This window comes from Rhagoletis pomonella, unplaced genomic scaffold, assembly GCF_013731165.1.
Source record: "Rhagoletis pomonella isolate Grant_MI unplaced genomic scaffold, Rhpom_1.0 Rhpom_scaffold_00009, whole genome shotgun sequence".
Lineage (NCBI taxonomy): Eukaryota > Metazoa > Arthropoda > Insecta > Diptera > Tephritidae > Rhagoletis > Rhagoletis pomonella.
In genome coordinates, this window is record NW_023458563.1 from 32374998 (window position 1) to 32394550 (window position 19553).

Below are 19553 nucleotides of genomic sequence, written 5' to 3' on the forward strand. Positions count from 1 at the left end.
ACAGCACGCTTTGCGGTGGTGTTCGTTCATCCTCCGTTTTTAACGTGAGTAGGCTTAAAGTCACAAAAACAGCACCCTTTGCCAATCCCTGATGCACACTCACCCCTTCCGATAACTTTTTGCTTCCTCGCTTGCCCAGCACCGCTGTGCAAAGCTTTGCACGCGCAGTCGTCCACGACACATATGTGCTGATTTGGGCATCCCTACTCTTGACTATGCATATTTTTACTATCACAAATTAGGAGTTTGGTATGGGAATTAGTGTTGCGAGATTTTTTTCCAGCCATACGGGGACAAACGTATAATTTATCCAAAAAATACGGGATTTACAAAAATGTAACGGGACAATTGAGAAATATAATATTAACAACGAAAAACTGTTCAGATTAGTTATAAGCTTATGATAAATTTCGTTTATTTCACGACAACACCTTTTAATTTATACAAAAATATGTATGTACGTAGCAGGGTTGTTGCGAATATTCGCATTCGCAACCGCAGAGCTTCCGCATTAACTTTAACATTCGAATTCACTTTTGCATTCGCAATAATGAATGCGGATCTTTTGCGAATGTGAATATTGAAGGGACCGAAAATAACAGTTATTTTTTACGAGTTAAACTTGACCAAATATTTTTTATTGGGAAATTAAAGTCCTTTCCGGATAATAAACAAACCGCTTATCAAAATTAAACAAGTTTGGTATCAAATGAAACAGGACTGAAGTAGGTCTAAAAGTGAAATGTCTAAACGAGCAAAGCCACCTATTTAAAAATATTTCAATAAAAAATTTTAATTAATTACCATTGAACAAACCTTGGGTCAGGTAAATGAGTTTCTTTAATATTAAATGATAAAAAAAATATAAATAGATGCGGTAACCTTCGTTCGTTATTTATGTTTAAAAGCTATTTTCAATCCTCTTTCATATGATGCCAAATTTGTTTAATTTTGAGAAGCTGTTTGTTTATTATCAGGAAATGAACTTTATTTCGGAATAAAAAATATTAGGCCAAGTTTAGCTCGTAAAAAAATAACTGTTATTTTCGGTCCCTGGAATATTGTGCAAGTGCACTGATTAAAATTGAATTGCATAAACTAAAATCGAAAAACGCTGTTGACAACGGTGTTAAAACAACGATCTTGCCATGATGCTAGATTGTGAAGATGAAAGTCAGGAGGATACATCCGACATTTGCAGCCCCGATGCAATTCTCAGAAAGGAATTATTGCACCGCAATAAAAAAAATAAATATAACTGAAAGTCCTCTCGACTGGTGCAGCGTCAATCGAGAAGAATTTACAATTTTGTCCAATTTCAAGTTTTTCAATCTTGTCGCCTCAAGCGTGTAGTTATTTAGTGGCGCAGGTTTTATTTACTACCCTTTAAAAACTTTTTATTAAAAACAATTTTCCAATTTTTAAATGCAAGTACTAAACAAAAACATTATTAAAAATTACTAACCTTTCCATTTTGTATTTAACTAAATCTCACTTTAATTATATACGCACCTAAATTATTTCTTAAAAACACTCTAAAAGTCCACATTCGCAACATTCTTAGTACGTAGACATATAATTGACAAAACTATTAAAAACAAAGTAAGAGGTACAGTTGCGGTCAAAATAATAGCAGCAAAATTCATAATGATGCTGTTGGCAACTAATCTTTATTTATTTGTTGTTAATAATTTGCATTTAAAATATGGGTCAATCTATATCTCATACCACATAAACAAAAGTTTCAAAGCTTACACAAAGTTCACAAAAACTAATTAAACTTGAAAAAAATGTTTATCAAAATTTCAAATTTAATCCGAAATATGCATTCCACCATTGACAAAATGAAGCGATTTGTTCCATTTGTTTTGATCAAATTCAGTTCTGAGAAAATGCGCTCTGCAGCGGCATTACATAATAAGTTAAAAATAATAGAAGTTAGTTCGAAATGTAAAAAGTTATTTAAAGCATTTTTTAGCTTGCTTACTTCAACGCTACCATTTTATTATCGATTTTCAAAAGTTAGGAAAATTTTTTAAAACTATTAAAAATGTCGAATTAGCGCTTTGTTTATATGACAATGGATCAATACATGCAAGGATTTTCAAAATTTTACTGTTAAAATTAAATCTCTTTTTTATTTGCAAACAAAGTTCAATAAAACTCTGCTGAATATTTCTTTTTTTTTTAATTTGGACTTTACTTAAATTTGCTGTTGATATACATATACATATGTACGTCTCTGCGGCATAAGTAATACATATATACTTCCTTAATAGGTAAATGATTATCTATATGAGCTGGGCTACTTGGCATACAATTTAGTTTGACAAAAAAATAAAATATAAGTTTACGCTTACTTTCAAAATTGTTATATAAATTATGCAATCTGTATGATTCACTTTGAAATTCTCTGTTCATTCGATTGACAATATCCAAAATATTTGACAAAAATAAATAATAAATTTTTATTGGTGCGGAATCAATTTTTTCGGTAAGAGCTCGCGCTTGGTTCACACCGTCATCGAAACAAAATAGGGGTATTCTCCAAATCTTACAAAGCCATTGCACGTAGCACGGATTGCATGGATTGCATAACTTGCAAACACACAACAACAAAATCAATGGGAAACAACATTTTCTATCGCTGCAAAATATGCAACGTCGAAACCCATAGGGCTATTCGCGATCCGGTGCAAATGGCCTAGCATCATTGCATTGCAAATTTGTATTGCAAATTATTTGCAATACACAAACAAAATACACGCATTTGCATTTGTCATGGCTTGGCAAATTTGCAATTCCGAAAATCCATAGCATAAATATGCTATGCATTGCATTCATAAACAAAACCAAAGCTGATGCACAAAAAGTGTTTTGCAAAAGCTTTACCATGACAGTTTAATAAAGGTCGCTCACAATCCATGGCATATTTCTGCAATTGCATAAATTTGTCAGCTCTTATGCACCGAATCGCGAATAGCCCTCATGTATATATTTTGCAAAATAGCATAGCAAGATAAGTGCGACCCTGTGCTAGTTGTTTTGTTGTTGGAATTGCTACATATTTCTCTCATTCCTCTCATCTCGCTCACTTCATTTTTTTGCTGTCTCTTGTTATTGTATTTGCTACATAATTTCGCTGCTTGCTACCCATGCATGCTACCACTTTGCAATGGGGTGCTCTCGTACTCTTCGAAATTTTAATAGTATTTTTGCATTTCGTGCAATCCATGCATCGTGCAAGACTTCGAGAATACCCCTAATATGAATAATAATTGCAACGCGCTCCACTGTGACAGTAAACGATAAACAGTTTGCTTCCACGATAACCAGCGACCGTTTGACACTCGAAAAATTTTATAATTCTTAACACCAACGTAGTTTTGAAACTAGGCAAATTCATCCACCCTTTTAGCACTATGTGCGAAGAAATCGTAAACATCTCTGGCAAGTTTTTCGACTTATACGGGATTTTTTTTGCACGATTGAAAAATAATCAAAATTTAAAAAGAAGTATCCCTCCAAAATTCATTGAAAAATGTATCACTTTTAATCCACTTGGATCAAAACGGTCACACTGAATACGATTGGTGCATTCGTACAAATATGTTCATTTTGACAATTAGAGAGTGGTGTTGTTTGGAATTTGTTTTCATTGTGATGAATTCATTTTCGTTACAAAATTTCTAGACAACCCCATCTGTTCAAATGAAATGTGGTTTAATGGTGTTAAATTGTAAAATTGGTTTATAAAAAGAGCTAACAAAGAAAATGTTAAAAACGGTGATTTTGTGAAAGTATTAGTGAATTTCAGTGTGCCTAAAATTTCTGAGGCGTTGTTTACTTTTACTTGAGAATTGTCAAAGTAGGCAAAACCAAAGTAGCGATTTGAGGAATGGGACACCTTTGTTATCTATATTGAGGTTGTTCACACTTGCCTGGTTATCAGGTTATGTGGTTATATTTTTTATTCAGTTGAAAACAATAAAATACACTACAGAATAATAATTTTTAACCAGATAAACTGATAACCAGGTAAGTGTGAACAACCTCACTTGTTTAAAAACGTGAGAGGTGCAAGTATTGAAATGAGAATTTTAAAAGAAAACAAAGCATTGTCAAAAAATTCGTAAGGTAATTTGAGCTCATATTTGCTCCTCACCACATATGACCCAAACTGTTATGTCATTACTAGGGCTATACAAAACATGCACTAAAAATACCATTTTAAGCGCTTAAAAAATGCAATTAAAAAAGGAAAAAATGCTATCATATATGCTTAAAAAAATTATTAATATTCTTCAGATTTTTGGTTAAAATAATTACATAAATGCAAAATACATAGTATATAAATATGAACGTACATTCGCATGTTGTACAAAATACAATATACTAAAACAAAAACATTTGAGTATTTTCAAAAAAACATATAAATACCTTCTGTAAAACTATGTTCACATATCAATATTATCTCAATCAAAGCTCGTTTTTTAATCACCCCGTTTACACAGGCAAATCTCAGATTATTAGCCGTCAAATTTGTTGTGCTTGTTATTCTCACATCTCAAGGAAAAGTTATGTTTCTTCTCTGTGCTACCGTGATCACGTTTTTCTGCTATATTAAGCAATATAAATATATTTTAACTTAACATTTTATTAAAAAATACCTTTAAAATCCTCTTTTCCTTGCTAGCGTCCATTTTTGTTTACTTTTACATTTGCCATTTCTCCTCTTCTTCGCAAAAACAATCGATAAAACTAGGATGGACACCGAAAAGTTATCGGTTAAATCTGAGATTATTTTATAATTACAGATTAATAAGGGAGGAATTTTATATGGCTAATCTCTTTTTCTAATTACAGATTAGGAAGTTAAGCTCGAAAATGAGGATAATCTACTTATATGTGAACCTAGTATAAGGCAAACAAGTAAGTCAACTTTACAAGCTGGGTATCTAACGAATGATTAAAAAATATTGTTGTTACAATAAACAACAAAAAATTGAGTTATGTTCTCAAATAAAAAGGAACGCCTCTTGTCAAATAAAAAGTTTTTGTACATGGAAAATATTTACTCTGTATCGATAGATGTAACAAGGGCATATTTAAACGAGGCCATTTCCGATACCGTGTAGTCGCTTTGGAAAGTCGAAGTATTTCCGACAAAAGTATTGGAAATATTTTAAAGCATATGTACTTTAAAGCATTTGATTTTTCACTAACACTGCTTCAAGTTTATTGGTTACGGCAGGCAAGTTCACAGATCCAATTTATATTTGGCATCATTCAGAATGTCGATGGAATTTGTTAATAAAAGACCTGTAGTTTCCAATTTTTGTATGCTAATTTGGTTCTTAAGCTCAGGTTTTTCAAAAAGAGTTTTTGCAGACTTTATAGCAGATGCCTCCTCGCCGTCAAGAGTATTAACAATTTCCTTTATCATTTCGAAGTTGTCTGTGGTGGCAAAGGCAATTCACACATTTCTTTAAATATTTTAATCCTTGATGGCGTTTAAAAAAAAATGACGTCTGGTACTAAACGGTCAACTAGTGGATGAAGCGAGCGGATTGTTTCACAAACGCGATGAAGCCCATGTGCCAGACAAGTGATGTGTATGACTTTCGGGTAAAAAATATTAATACATTGTGCAGCTTTCACCATGTAAGGTGCAGGATCAGTCACAAACAAAAGAAAGATGTTTTTAAATTCAGAACCCAACAAGTTTACGGATTCATCAAACAATCTGGCAATGGTGCTGTGGTTCACCTTTCCAACAACGCAACATTTAGTAAAAAGGTAATATGTTACCGGTTTTGTTCGCCATTCAGCAAGCCAATAACAACATTGGCAACGCACCGATCCGCAGCATCAGTGGTTTCATCAATTGACATCCATAGAAATTCATTTTTACAACTCGTTCGTACTTTTTCAATTGTTGATTGTAAAAGGCTGCTTACAGTTCTCCGCAAAGATATTTCAGAGGGCATCTTAAAGGAGGTATATTTTTCAAAGTAACTTTTTAGCTTACCACTGTACTTTGTGCAGGGCTATGTCAGCAGACATAAAAGCTTCACAGAAATCTTTAACGAAGTTTTCATATTTTGAAATTGTCTAGGGTTGCCAGATTTTTTATGCGCGAAATCAGTACATTCGACTTTTTCATGCTAAAAAAATCTGTACTTTTCAGTACATTTTTATTCAAAGCAAAATTATGAATGTAAGTAACAGAAAATAATTAAAAACGCCTGAGTTCTTGTTTTTAACAATATTTTGGTATATAAATAAAATATAGTTCATAGTGGTAAGCAGTGCGCGCTTCCACTCCGCATCACCCGGGTTCAAACCCTGATCAAAGCAACATGGACAAAAAATATATAAAAAAGGTTTCTTCTTAACAGCGGTCGTCCCTCGGCAGGCAATGGCAAACCTCCGAGTGTATTTCTGCCATGAAAAACAGCTTCTCATAAAAATACAATCGCCATTCGGAGTCGGCGTAAAACTGTAGGTCCCTCCGCTTTGTGTGACAACATCATGGCGCAAACCACAAATCGGAGGAGAAGCTCGGCCAAACACTAACATATGTATGTGTAAGCGCCAATCTACTATTATTATTATTATTATTAAAGTTCATAAAAAATAAAAGTGTTATTCATTTTAACATGAGTGTACACATCATTATAGACAGGAGCCAATAAATTATTTTATATTTGTGACTTTTTGAATAGCAATAATGAGATAATTCCCATTTTCAGTGTTTAAATATTCAAAGAATTCTATACATTTCATTTTAAAATTGCTTTTAATTTGAAGTTCACTTTCAAAAATTTTAATTAGAAGCCGGTTTCTCTCTCTGCGCCAGGAAACAAACTTTATTCTTAAGATCCTCTCATACTGTGAAAAAGTACAACTTTTTAAGGAGTTCATCTATATTTCCTCATTGCTTAACCCTTCGGAGGACGCGCCGCGGAAAATTAGCCGCAAAAATTGTAATGTGTGGTTTTCAAATACAAATTTTAGTAGCCGGCCACTGCAACTTAGTGACTTAGTAAGTTTTGAGATGCAGAAAGGTTCACAGTTAGATGTTACTTTCTGCATTATATAGTTTAGTTGATATTTGTATTTGAAAGTAGGTGCCTCATATATGCGGCTGAGTTGCCGCGTCGCGCCTTTCCGTGTACCAAAAAAATTTGAATTGAACTCGTAAAATTTTTTTTAAGATAGTTGGAAAAGTGAGTTTGTGATAAGGGTCTAAATCAAAATTGTTATTTTTTAAGTATTTTGTCATGTGTAATTTTAAAGTTATACTTAAAATTATTCTTTGCGTACAAATTGTAACTATTATGATATTCATTTTCTTAGGTTTTAGAGAAAAACGATGTTTTTAAATGATATATTTTAGAACGAATTTCCGTCATCCCTTGTCAAATTTGGTTTGGGGACAAACCGGTTTCGGCGTTGTGCCATATTCAGTGTCAGGAGATGTTGTTAAACTTATATAGAAGCGAACCAGCTACGCAAGAGAAATTGAAACAAGGAATATCTACCAGGAATAATAAGACAAAAATTTGCTGTACATATTAATTGTAACAAAAATGTTTGCAGAAAACATTGCAAGCATATTTCACAATGTGTAGAATGTACCAACACCACTGTTGATGATGACGCATAAAAATTTAAAAAATAAATGCTTATAATATGTTTCGGTATAAACACAAATTATTCGAATGTTTTATTTGAATGATTTTTCGACATAAATAAGAAAAAATGCAGTCAACCTTTGAGATACGGCGGCTAAATTGCCGCGGCGCGCCCTCTCGTGTAACGCCCTCCGAAGGGTTAAATAATTTTACAACTACGCAAAAACTGTAAAAGACTAAGAACTCGCTAAAAAGAGTATCTAACTCTATGTCTTGTATGCAAAACTCTTTTACAAAGTCAGTAAATTGAGAAAAAGGAGTTGTAAGTTATAGGCAAAAGCCATTCAAACATTGAAATTTATTTTTATTAAACTGAAAGTTATTTTCGAGATAACTAACAACACTCGACAAAAATTTAAGCCTTCTTTTTAATTAATTTATGCTCCATCATATTATCGCAACTGGTACGTAACGACCCGGCGATATGCCCATAAAACGATTGATCTTTTTGTTGTATTTATTTCTTCGGCATATCAAACATTATCTAAAACATGTCACCTATAATTAAATTATTTTATTTTTATTTTTTACAGTACAGTTTAAGGAAGTTCCAACGTTATGTAAAAACCTTAAGAAAATACTAAAGTATTTGGTTTGAATGGAAAATTCATTACAAATCAGAACATATTTTGAAAAATCAGGACATTAGCGTACTGATTGAAGAAAGGAATAAAATCAGTACAAGAGTTGAAAAATCAGTACTGTACTGATAAAATCAGTACGTCTGGTAACCGTAAAACTGTCAGTCTTTCCTGCACGAACTGCTGAGATTAGCTGTTTCTCTGCTTTTTTTTGCAGAAATTTGCTTACTGCACGGTTTGCAAAATAACACGCTTCCATCAATTTTTAAGCATGAGAATTGCCTCACATTTTCAGCCAAACTGCTCGATAGTTTTTTTTGCCTGCTTTGGCATCTAATAAATGAAAATATTAGTGACAAATTAATGAAAAATTTATAAATTTATCTTCAATTCAAACGGCAAAATATGAAACCATTTTCCACATTTTAGACTGATGAAAATGATCTGTTCCCGTGCCAGTAAAAAATACAGGATTTAGTCAACTTTTACAGAAAAACATTCTTCCACGCGTAAAAGTCATATCTGCACAAGTACGACAACTCCTTAATGCAAATTCTGGCTATACTTCAGCTTAGTAAGGGAACAGCACAAAAATGAGCAAACTCGCTTTGTGGGAGCTTATGTTCGTGTTTCTTTCTTTTACATACTCCGCTTCAAACGTAAAATAAGAATACACATAGATACTGTTGTCCCTCCCCTGCAGTGAAACCCCAAACTAGTCAGGAAAAATACTAGTTTACAACTAGAATTTCCTGACTGAAACCGAACTAGTTCGAAAATTACCAGACTTGTACCAAGTACAAACTATTTATTCATGCCCTGTTTTGACTTCGACAGTTTAATACAATAAAGTAAACAAAATATTATAACTTTTATTTGGGTATATTGTAAACCATTAAAGGGAGTATGTATTCAATTATACAAGACCTGTTAAATAATGATTAATATTCATAATGATTATTAATTAAAGCATGTTTCTTTGGATAACCGTTTAATGAGTAATAATTAATTACGTAAAAAAACGTTAATTAATTCATTAATTTTAATTACATCATTATTTTGTTATTTTTGATCATTTTCAATTATATTTGACTTGTTTTAATTACACGATTATAATTATTTGATTAATTTCTATTATTAATCATCAAGTCGGCCGCTGTGGTGTAGTGGTAAGCAGTGCGCGCTTCCACTCCACAACGCCTGGGTTCAAACCCTAGTCAAAGCAACATCGCAAAAAATATAGAAAAAAGGTTTTTTTCATAACAGCGGTCGTCCCTCGGCAGGCAATGGCAAACCTCCGAGTGTATTTTTGCCATGAAAAACAGCTTCTTATAAAAATACAATCGCCGTTCGGAGTCGGCGTAAAACTGTAGGTCCCTCCGCTTTGTGTGACAACATCAAGGCGCACGCCACAAATCGGAGGAGAAGCTCGGCCAAACACTAACATTTGTGTAAGCGCCAATCTAATAATAATAATAATCATCAAGAAAAACTATTGACAAAAGCTAAGAATATTTAATAACTGCTTGAATTATTTATTTATTTCATTCTTATCCAAATCTCAAATTTTAAACATAAATTATTACTTTTGTAAAATTTGAAAAAGAAAAGACTGGAATGTGCAAAGTTAATGAATTTAAAATTATTTTAATGAAAACTTTCATTTTTATTTTAGTTCCCTCAAAAATGAACTAATGTCTTCATTTTATTTTTAACTAAAATGTTTTCTTTTGCATATTAAATATTATTAAAAAATATAGTATTTATTGTACCTGAAACCTTTTACTTTTAATAACCCTTAATGAAAAATGTGTAATATATTAAAGTGTACTTAATCAAAAGTGTCTTATTGTATATTCATGAATTCATTTAATTTTTTTACTTCCAAAGTAGTCGTTTTGGTCCTAATTGGACTAGTATTTTTCTGTCTATTTTGAACTAGTATGAGACGGGTATATTTCTGACCGAAATCTGACAATTGCCATCTCGTAGAACATCCCCATGTTAAAAATACCAGTTGATTGCATGGAAAAAAGATAGTTGGCTGACTAGTTGGGCATGCGGTTCATACTAGTTGTAAGGTAGTTTACAACTAGTACGTTTGACTACAGGGTCATTTCAGAAACTTAAGATCATCCGAGATGATTTTTTCCAATTGCAAAACATGCAAATTATGGCTAAAAGCATGCTAAGAATTACAAAATATTACTTTATATTTGCATGTTAGACACAATTGTGTCAATATGCAAAAATATGCATTTATAGCAAAATATGTAGCTTGTTTTCTTCGTTGCGAATTATGATCATTTCTGAGGCCATTTGAAAGGACAATTTAAATCTTATCTTTCCCGAAAAATAGCATACGTCGAGAAAATAGGAGCAAATATTTGCGTACCTCTGACTTTGTCGCGTCTACTCAAAAGTCACGGGTAACTGCTGTGACATCTTTCAAAAAGTCACCGTGACAGACTGTGACAAATGAACACTAGCAAGCGTTTTTTTTGGTCTCCTGAAAAATTATGGTTTTTTTTTTTACACTTACAATGATATTCCCGGCGATCCTTCAATTCTTTGTCGAATTTTTCGCTCAAAATGATTTGATCCCAGATGGTTTTAGACTAGTTAGTATTAAAATGTGAATGCTTGTGAGTGAGGTGAGTTTGCGAAATCGTTTGGCAAACTGGGAGATTAAATGAAACAAAATGTTCTGGGTGAAGAACTTCGAAGAATTGGCTAAAAGTTTGCACTACGCCTAATTTCATACTAAAACTGACAGAAATGGAATTAAAAATCGAAACAAATTCGTTATTTATTTATTTATTTATTTATTATTAGGAGACTTAACAAATATTCTCAGACGATTTAGAATAACCGCAAATTGTTTTGAAGCTTTAGAAAATGTATGAACTTCTCACAATATGACTAAATTATAACATACGTAAACAAATACACATTAATTTGTAAATTCATACAATTAATTTCAGAAAATTGAGACGGATGACAGCAAACCAATGTTAAAGACAGATGTCGAAGTTTTCCAAGGAAAAATCGTTTTTAATTTAGATGGTAATGCCTTCATAATTGCCACGGAAAACTCAACGCAGGATTTAATAGCGAGTGGTAAGTAACTTTTTTTATGCTTTTTCCTTAATTTTATTTTTTTAATTTTTTTTTTTGTGCATATCGCACACCTGAATCAAAAGGGAACTAACTAAAAATCAGATCCGGAAATATAATTGCTTATGCAGTGTACAGATTCAACGCAATTGATAGAAAAAAGTATAGCAGTAGCTTTTTAGTAAGTGAATATAATCATGAAGCAAAAAATATTTGCATTAATTTGAGATAAGTCCTATGAATTGATTTAAGCACAAAGATCGGCCAAAATTGTTTTCGAGTTAGCTGTCTTTAGGTCTAGGTGTGCGATATGTACAGAACAATTTACATGAGGGTGGCCCTGTATGAGGCACTTTTAAGGAAATCCGCAAAAAAGGAAATAATTACTTGCTTGAAATTCATTTAAAGCGCAGTAAACACTGTCGGAGGCACAACGCTTGTTCTTTTATCGAAAAGAGACGAACATTTAAAATCGATAGGCTAAGTGTACAATAGCCAGCGCATGCTAAAAAAAGGAAAACTGAATGGAAAATTTTATTAAATTTATTCCAAACAAATTTTTGATATATGTACATATATTATTTTTATATATTGATATAAACTTATATATACATATTATACTTGAGACGCTGAAGCTTGGTGATTCTACTTTATTCTAGCTAAGAACCTAAGGTCTGCGCTAGGAATGTTAATGAATGTTAATGTGGACTTTTTAAGGTCTCGAAAATGCCGGCATTCTTGGCAAGTAAACCCGGAATTTTCGGGATTTGTAATTTTCACTGATGGCAATAATAGAAACTCCTTTTCTTGACCAGCATTGGTTTTATTTCTTTTTTTATTTAATAATTAATATATTTAATAATATAATATTTTTTTATAAATGTCTAGCTCATTACACATATGTATGACACCGCGCGATAGTAAATTTTAAACACAAATAGCAATATATTCGCGAAATCATTGGCCAAATATAGTAAAATTGCGTTTTTAGTTTTTCACTCTGACGTCAGTAATTCAAAAATGATTAAAAAAAAATACAGAGAAATGTGTTTGGAGAAGAAGTTTGGGTATAAAATTAATGAGGAAATCTTGTAGAATTTAAACATACTCAAGTTTCTAGTGCAGAAGGGCTAGTAAATATTGAAAATGTCATTGTAAAATTTTATCCTTGAAATTTCGCAATATTCGTTCGAATTTCGTTCTTCTAACTTTGTCAGCTTAAAAATTACCTATTCATCCTGGTGAATTAAAAAAATTAAAATTTTCTAAATTCTAAAGAAATTTCCTATCGCATTTGTTACCCATATTTTTATTCTACATAGCATTGAATTTGTTAATAATTTTTGGAATTAATCATATCATTTAAATTACAAAATAAATCCTGCGGTCAGAGAGAAAAAATAAAAACGCCACTTTAAATAAAAAAGTAGATTTCACACCATGATGCAATAATTCCAGGGATTGTCTTCCTAGAGAGTTCTGTTTCTCATCGAAATTCATGCTCCCTTATTTTCATTTTGACGCAGTTCAATGTTTATTCTTTTACTTTTATTTGGCTTTGCTTTTTGTTTTCGCTCAATTTAATTTTTATAACTTTTTAAAACAAAAGAAAGAACGTTTGAAATTAATTGAGCCATACAAACTTTGAATTTATTTACAAGAAAATGTTTTTTTCCAGCTATTGCAAACTGAATGAGTTCTCTGTAAGATGGTTTGTTAAAACAAAATACGAGAACATACATATATGGTATATGGGGTATGAAAAAAGGGATATTTCCAGCAGTAAACATTTTAGTGTGGGCAACAATGATATTTTTTAAATAAGGCAGATCGGAATATGCGCTCTTTGGGAAGACAATACCTGTAATTATTGTATCATGGTTTCAAACCCATTTATTTACTATTTATTTCATGGTAGGAGCGCTTTTCAAACAATATAGAAGCAATGTTTTCGATTCAAGTTGTTGAAAAGTAATGAATATCTAAATCCCGGGATCCCGGAATTTTGACAACGCCGTCCCGAGAATCCCGGGATCGGAAAAAGCCCAAAAATTAACATCCCTAGTCTGCGCAGCCTCAGGATCAAGCGCAGAAGTAGTTATTCATCTTGCATCTCCCCAGTTGCCAGTTCCTTTTCGCTCGCGTTTTTTTTTTGGTCCAGGGTACCATCATTACAAAACTGAACTTGTATCTCTTTACTTTAATATAAGAATCCTCATCTACGCCCGCGTTGAGCCGTAGTCTTGTGCCTTTAGTGATGTCAAGCCACACCGATGTTAAAACGACCTCGTTCAGCGTCTGCAGAAATCCCCCGCATGTGTATTGGCAGTTTCGAAACTGGACGGGCGGCATATGTAGCTTGCTCTCATGTCGAAGTAGTGCGACGCACAGTCTTCATCGGCAGTTGTGTACCGGTAATCCGCGATATCTTATACATATAAAGCTTACCAAGCCGGCGGCGGGGACTTTCCCACTGGCTGCTTGCTAGTATTTTATTTCTCCCTCGTGATATATCCCTATGTTAGTGGTGATGCCTCCATATCATAGCAGCCTTTAAGGAAGCTCTTTCTGCGCCTAGTCTTACATTTTTCTTTTGTTGAGGCCGGCAGGCTAGTTTCTGCCGTTATTATTATTCTCTTTTTGTTGGCGATTTAAATATCGACACGTCAAAGCAAAGGATCATTACGTGGTATTATCAAAGTCTATAAAAGAAAACAATCGGTTAATTTTCTTTTAGTTTACTTATGTATAAAGACCGAAACATCCCTTCTCCTCAAACCTTGTACTATAGATACATTTATATATGTGTCTGAACTAAGCTGATGGGAGCCACCCTAATGTAAAAATACTGACAACATGTTCTTCGATTTTAATTAGTTTACCGTAGCTTTATAGTGAGAGATAAACCTTTGTAAAAAAGTGTGAATATTTCACTGTATAGCTTTAGTACTTAGTAAAAAATCTCCTTTTGAGTTTAAAACATTCGTTATAGTTGGTAGGCATTTAAACTAATTTTATAGTTCCAAATTCCATACCGATGAATTAACAGCAAAAACCACAGCAGGTTCATCGTTAGTAACGACAAATGAGGTTGGAAGGAAGATAACCGCACCATCAAATTCAACATCAGCTACGACAAAGTCAACAAACAAAACATCGACCACTTCGGCAACTTCAAAGGAAGTCTCAAGCAGTCGAGATGATGAACATAAGACTACACCAAAAAGCACCAACATTCTAAAAACCACCGCAAGCCCTCGTATACATTCTTTTCGCATAGTGAGTGCTCAGTATGCCTCAGCCGCCGTTGTTGCTACCACTACCGCCACCACCATCAAAAGCACCACCGACGAGCAAACGGAATTCGGGACATATGTTGACCAACAACCACAAAAGCCACAGCATCGACGTCGACATAGCAACAGCAGCGATACCGATAACGACAACGATAGTGACAGGACCAACGGGTACAATATAGTGCAGCGCTCTTCCAAAATACAAAAACCGATATTGATGTGCTTTATATGCAAACTATCTTTTGGGAATACTAAATCATTTAGCTCGCATGCTAGCTCAGAGCACCAACTGACTCTGCAACCAAAAGAACAGCATTTACTAAACCGCGAATATTCGAGTGCTATCATTCAGCCTCCAAATATGGACGAGAGTCCACAAATATCATTCCTTGAGCCAATTGATATGCTCAATGTTATAAAAAGTGACGATTTAAATACTGAGACTGATGTTCAATTCAACGAGGGTACAACCCAGGCAGTGACTTTCGGATCGAATGCTAGAGAGGTTTCGGAGAGATCGGTTGTTGAACGAATAATGAGCGAAAAGGCTGACGACGCGGCGGCGACAACGGACACAAAATCATCAATTAGACCATTAACTTCTGGTTCAACATCGCCATCAACGTCTGCGCCAATGTCTCCCGACCTATCGTTGTCATCAATAGCGTCGCCTAAGTCCTTGCGGACCGCGCCTACGGCCGCAGCGCCACCAGCAGCATCACCTTCACAAATCACATCCACACTTGAGTTACCCAGCGCTATTGATAGTAGCAACAATAGTCATTTACTGATTAAAACCTCCCTTTCCAACATCCAACAACAACGATACGAAGCAGTTGCTTTCGTCACCGAGGCATCAGCAATGACAACGCCTACATTATCAAGCCAACTGGCAGAAAGCACCAAGCTTAATACCATTGAGCAGCAGTCGCGGCGGCAACAACAACAACAGCAAACAACAATCATTACTAATAGATTAAAGGAAAATGCAGCTGTAGAAATGAAAGATATTGATGACTCCAAAGCGAAATTAACTGCATTTTCGCCGTCCTTGACTTCATCGGCAGGCGAGAAATCATTATCATCCACAACATTGTCTTCATCAATACTACCAAAGAATGAGTCAGAAAAGTCATCAAATACTGAAACAAAATATGGTACATACTCATTAGCTACATCACAAGCTGTATTAGGATCAAGCTCTGATTGTGCATTAAAGCCAAGAATAACCGTATGCGTAACACCTACAACAGCGTCTACCGCGAACAATAACTCCGATCTGTTGAGTAACCCAGGGAGCAGAAGCCTTCAAGGTGCAAATGCTTCGGACTGTCATAGCCCGCCACTGACTGCAGTGACGAAAGTTGAGGCTGAAAATACAGAAATGGGTGCTGCGCCCACCAGTGCCTCCGGGTTCCAGCACATGCAGTTGCAGTGCGACACGGACTCGGACAGAAAGCTAGACCGAGCCGATACCCTATCGCGGCTTTCAGCTGATGCAGTCAATTTCCTGCAGCAGCAGCAACAGCAACAGCAGTATTCGGCAATGAGCAGCAGCACCTTTGCCACCCCGCCAACCTCTCTAATGTCCATGACACACACACACAGTAATCTCAGCTGCTTGCACTCCTCTTTAGTGGCTTTAACTGATGGTACTTCGGCCATCTGTAGCTCTACAGAGGCTCAAAAAACCAATGCAAAGTTAATCAGCGACTTTTTACAACAGCATATCAGCTTACAGCAGCAGTACGCTGCAGTCAGCGGCAGCTGTGCAGAACATACAGACTATAAGGATAACGACTGCAAAAATTGCGAAATGCAACAACTTAAATCTCCCCCGTTCCACAACTCCAGCCAGCAGCATGTGATAACCAGCACCAATACAACACCGCAACGGTCACCAACACGCAGCAACAGTAGCTGCACAAGCACCAATATACAGTCACCAGCGAATTTAACTACATCGCCGAACACCACAGCTGTCTCAGCAGCAGCGGTGGCGGCGGCGGCGCAACAACAAAACGCAGCTGCTGCTGTAGCTGTGGCTGCCGCTGCAGCGGCAGCCGCGGCTGCATCCGTAGCCAGCAACACATCCAGTTTTACTATAGGCGCTTGCTCGGATCACATCAACGGACGACCATTGGGCGTAGAATGCACACGGTAAGAATACATATTTTTTTGCTATATACACAAACAAGCATCAACATACATCAAACTGCGCAGTAGAGCATGATAACAATCGATAATGACGTCCATCGATTTTTTCGATGGTTTTGCAGAATTCCATCGATTCTATAGATAGTTCCATCGAACTTTGTGTGAAATAAAACAAATTTTTAACAAACAAAAATTTTATTGAGATGCTTAAAATGTGAAATTCAAGGCTCACATTTATAAATACAGGTTTGCTCACTGTTATCCATCAAATATCATATTCTTGGTTTAAATTTATAAATAGGATCTTGTTCACTGTTAAAGCGTTCAGACTGCATCGTCTGTCCGATATTATTTGCCCCGCCTTGCTGAAAGTCCCATCTGCTTCGCAGGAGGAGGCAGGGACGTACAAATATTTTTTTGCTATTAGGGCCAATGCTTCCGTCGGGGTTTTCTGAAAGGCAATCAAAGATTATAAATTATGTATTACGAGAAATAAATAGATACATGCCTTCCTGTGTGCAAGAGGAATTGAATCTTCTGGTTCACATACTGTTCTTAAATACTGCCGCATTAAGATTATTGCATCAACTTGGACGGTTTTTATTGTAGGTTGGTCTGTTATATGATTATACATTTTTGGATTTGGTGGGTGGTGCTGGATTTTCCTTTTCTAAAGCTATTGATGCTTGATCCGCATGTTCCCGAATGCAAAACGGCCGTTTTTTGTAATGCTAGAAGCGCTCTGGCAAACGTTTGATGTGCAATAGGCTAGCTTCAACGGCTTCTTTTGCCTTTAGTTTCGAGGCATGATTGGTGACAGTTTTGTGTAGTTGAAAATATGTTGGAATAATTAGCGCGATTGTAACTGCCTTATTGGCTGACACCTCCAAAGTTCTTGAATCAAGCTATAGGGGTTATCTACAACCTGCATGCTCTTAAATTTTTCATACGATATTGTACTGCTTTTGAAGTATGACACTATACGCTTGCATTTTGTTAATATCTCTGCCAGTATAGGAGTTTTTAAAACATAGTGGACAATCAAGTTAATGGTATATGAAAAACATGGAAGATGATTTTCTATAAAATCTCACAAGCTTTTTTCGTGGTACTGTCATTGTCAGTGACGACAGTTACAAATTTATTTATTATTTTATTATTATATTCCATTGGATAAATTGAGTTTCTGCAATGTTTTCAGCACTATAGTTTAGAGAAAAATCAAAATTGCTATTTATAAAAGGACAGGTGACTGTAAAATAACCGTAATTTTCCTTTGAGGTTCATACGTCTGTCGTGACGCTAAGAAAATCTACCTTTTCCAATGCAGCCTGTACCTTTAATTTTAAATTGTTGTACTTCCTAGTTATCATTAGCCGTGTTTTATTTGTGCAGAAATTGAAGCTATTAGCTTATTTTGTATGGAGGACTTACCCAACATAATTATGTTGGCTTATGAAAGGCTGTCTTGGCTTGTATATTGAACAAGAGGCATTGCCATTCAACATCAGAAATTTTCTCCTTCAGCCAATCAGAAAGAGGCAAAAACATACTTTGACACTATTTGCAGTCAAACAACTGTCAAAATTAGGCTAACATAGGAAATAAGCTAATTTCGTTTTATTTGACCAAGATTTAGCTATTTGCTTGTGATGGTTGAATAAAACATGCCTATTACTGTACAAAAATAATATGTGCTCGGAAATTTGTATCGGTGATCCAATTTCTGCAACAACTGCTTAAAACCAGGGTCTTGCACGATGCTAAAAGGCTGCGCATCCACGGCAATCATTCGCATTGCAGCCTTGTCCTGCATAGGGTTGTCAGATTTTTTTGGCGCGAAATCAGTACATTCGACTTTTTCGTGCTATAAGAATCAGTACTTTTCAGTACACTTTTAGTCCAAGCAGAATTATGAATGTTAGTAGCAGATAATACTTTAAAACGCTAGAGTACTTATTTTTAATAATATCTTGGTATATAAATGAAATGTTGTTTACAAAAAATAAAAATGTTATTCTTTTTAGTATGAGTATACACATTAACATGTGGTATGAAATACCTTTATAATATCATCACAGGAGCCAATAAATTATTTTATATATATGAAATTTTTTAATAGCAATAATAAGATCATTTCCACTTTCAGTGTTTAAATAGTCAAAGAACTCTAAACATTATATTTCAATATTACTTTTAATTTAAAGTTCATTTTCTAAAATTTGAATCGGTTTCTCTCTTTTCGCCAGGAAGCAAACTTTATACTTAAGTAAGTTCCACCCAGCTGCTTCGTTTAAACGTGGTATTGAAAAAACAAAATTACATATTTATTCAAACTGAGGAAAGATACCTCTATTTAAGGACTGCATCCGTATTTCCTCATGGATTAAATCACTTTTTTCAACTGCGCAAAAACTTTGAAAGACTAAGAATTCGCCAAAAAAAGAGTATCTAAATTGAGTCAGTAAATTGAGAAAAACGAATTTGTTATTATTAAACTGAAAGTTATTTTAAAAATAACAAACAACACTCGGCAAAAAATGTCAGCCCTCTTTTTAAATAAATTATACGCCATGATATTTTTTAAATAAATTATACGCCATGATATTTTCGCAACTGGTAGGTAATGATCCGCAATATGCCCATAAAACGATTGCTCTTTTGTATTAATTTCTTGCGCATATCAACTCCTACCTAAAACA

General features: G+C 34.5%; 1 protein-coding gene across 10 annotated transcripts in view; it reads left to right on the forward strand.

The window, feature by feature from the left end:
• Positions 1 to 19553, forward strand: part of LOC118745727 (zinc finger protein 2) — a 611899-nt gene that overhangs the window by 333673 nt on the left and 258673 nt on the right. For 8 of the 10 annotated variants that reach the window (XR_004993690.1, XM_036479353.1, XM_036479355.1 and 5 more), the window contains exons 3-4: positions 11266 to 11401; positions 14448 to 16854. Coding sequence is in view for 9 of the 10 variants with exons in the window: in XM_036479353.1 (XP_036335246.1) it covers positions 11266 to 11401; positions 14448 to 16854 (2543 nt within the window). In the remaining variant the exon portion in view is untranslated. The remainder of the gene's footprint in view (positions 1 to 11265; positions 11402 to 14447; positions 16855 to 19553) is intronic. The other 2 variants (XM_036479349.1, XM_036479350.1) reach the window with 2 other exon arrangements.